Below are 2,415 nucleotides of genomic sequence, written 5' to 3'. Positions count from 1 at the left end.
AAATAGTTTATATTTTTTTTTTTTTTTTTTTTTTTTTTTTTATATATAGAAGAAGCATTAGTAATTTTTTTTTCAAACTTATTTGGAACATTTATATATATAAGTGTTATAAAAATGATTAATAGAAATAATGTGGATTTTCATTTAAGTAATATAATTGTTGAATATATTCAGAAAAAAAAAATTCATAAAAATAGATCTTTTTTAACTGCTTTTGTATATCCGAAGATTCCGTATTTTTTAAAAAAAATAATTATGAAAATTTTAATTTTTTCATGTCCTTATAGTCATATTGGAAATAAATATATTGATAGAGTTTTTATGAATAATGTTGAATTATATTCATCAATTATAATGGATTTTTACTTAAATGAATTTATTTGTTCTTTTTTAAGTTACGTTTTATTATATATTTATTTATTTACAAAAGACAATTTATCTTATCCTATTCAAATTAATTTAATTTTTACTCAATTAATTTTTTTATTTTCAAATGATAGTAGTCATCTTATTGGAGGACCTTTTATGAGTTTAAGTTGGATAATTAATGATTGTATACAAAAAAAATTTAAATTTCTTTTTTTATTTTTTTTAATTGTTTTTCATTATTTTGGTTATAAATTAGCTATTTTAATTCTAAAAAAACCTCACTTATCATTATTAGATGCAACCAACTATTATCAAAATATTGATCAAGATATATTACAAGATAATTTAACTGAATACGGAAAAGTAGATATCTCCTTAATAATAAATGAACACATTAAGGATAGTAATGTAGTAGATTCTTATTTGGGTAGATTTTTTCAAAAAGTTCTTAATTTATATTTATTCAAAATATCAAATAAAAAAAAAAATATCTAAAATGATATTAAAAAAAAAATTAATAAGTGTATATCATAAATTTTATTACATATAGAAAAATTATCTATAAGAAAAAATTTTTTGTCAAACTTAAAAATATTATCATTTCTTTATACATACATATATATATATTGAATAATTTTTTATTTATATATATATATATATTTTTTTTTTTTTTTTTTCTTATATAAATTAAAACTATTTAACAAACTTTTTATTGATTATATTTTTTTTTATTACTTTTTTACACTTAACTATTATAATTTTTAAAACAGATGTATATTCTTTATATCTATCTATTTACTTATATATATAAGTAATTTTATAATTTCCTAAATTTTAAACATAAACAATTTTAATAATTTCCTAAATTTTAAAAATAAACAATTTTAATAATTTTAATTACATGCCTATACTTATACATTTAATTTATTTTTTAATAAAGTTAATAAAAGAAAAAAAAAAAAAAAAAATAAATATAAAAAAATAAATGAAAACTGTTTTTCTAATTAACAAGAGTATTTTTATTGCTATTTATTCAGAAAAAAGGAAAATAAAATTATATATATAGGTGGGTATAACGTATTTCTAATTTCGCTTAGTAATTTTTATATTTTTTTTTTTTTTTCTTAATTTACAACTATGTAAACATTTTGTAAAATTATTTGAATTAAGAAAAACATCTTAAAAAAAAAGCATAATAAGAAATAAAAAAAAGAGAAAATGTTTATCTTTTAAAATTAAAATTAGTATAAAAAAAAAAACTAAATTTTTTCTATTTTTGTGTCCTATATGTTGATCCTTATATAATGCATTTCTAAGTTTAAAAAAAAAAAAAAAAAAAAAAAAAAAAAAAATAAAATTATATGAAATTAAATCAAATTTAAAAAGAAGAAAAAAAAAAAAAAAAAATGATATTAAAATAAATTTATTTTTCTTAAATATGAATTAAATTATTATTGATTTGTTTATTTTAAAGAAATCCTTTTTATTTTTTTTTTTTTTTTTTGGTTAATAAAAATGAAAAATAAAAATAAATATGATTATCTATTAAAATTACTACTAGTAGGTGATTCCAGTGTAGGTAATTTGTTTACTATTTTTATATCTACTTTTTTTGTAATTTTATCATATATATATATATACATCTTTTTTCATATTATTTTATTTTTTTATTAATTTATAATATATTATTTATTATTTTATAATTTTTTTTATGTTATATTTTTTATTAAAGGAAAAAGTAGTATATTATGCAGATATTCCGATAATCAATTTGAGGAAAAAGTTTTATCAACAATAGGTTATTATAAAAAACAAAAAAAAATAGAGAATATATAAATTATTATATATATATATCTATTACTTATTTACTTTTTTTAGGTATTGATTTTAAGGTAAAATATTTAAGAATAGATAATAAGACAATAAAAGTGGGTATTTGGGATACAGCTGGTCAAGAGAGATTTCGGACTTTAACTTCAGCTTATTATCGAAATGCGCATGCTATTATTCTTGTATAGTATACAAAAAAAAAAAAAAAAAAAAAAA

General features: G+C 15.0%; 2 protein-coding genes across 2 annotated transcripts in view; both read left to right on the top strand.

Moving 5' to 3' along the window:
* Positions 1–48: 48 nt before the first annotated feature.
* On the top strand, positions 49–864 carry PGAL8A_00052900 (conserved Plasmodium membrane protein, unknown function; the record flags this gene model as incomplete). The annotated part of the gene is made up of 1 exon (XM_028674550.1): positions 49–864. A coding segment is annotated over one exon (816 nt), but the record flags the coding sequence as incomplete, so codon positions are not given.
* Positions 865–1,884: 1,020 nt separating this feature from the next.
* Positions 1,885–2,415, top strand: part of PGAL8A_00052800 (ras-related protein Rab-18, putative) — a gene marked incomplete at both ends in the record, with an annotated part of 1,993 nt that continues 1,462 nt past the window's right edge. Inside the window, 3 exons of the mRNA XM_028674549.1 lie at positions 1,885–1,948; positions 2,102–2,167; positions 2,248–2,386. Of these exons, the coding sequence (XP_028530890.1) occupies positions 1,885–1,948; positions 2,102–2,167; positions 2,248–2,386 (269 nt within the window). The remainder of the gene's footprint in view (positions 1,949–2,101; positions 2,168–2,247; positions 2,387–2,415) is intronic.

The sequence above is a fragment of the Plasmodium gallinaceum genome, assembly GCF_900005855.1.
Source record: "Plasmodium gallinaceum strain 8A genome assembly, contig: PGAL8A_v1_32, whole genome shotgun sequence".
In the NCBI taxonomy this organism is placed as follows: domain Eukaryota; phylum Apicomplexa; class Aconoidasida; order Haemosporida; family Plasmodiidae; genus Plasmodium; species Plasmodium gallinaceum.
The sequence above is the reverse complement of the archived record's forward strand: the minus strand, read 5'-3'. Positions and strand labels throughout refer to the sequence as shown.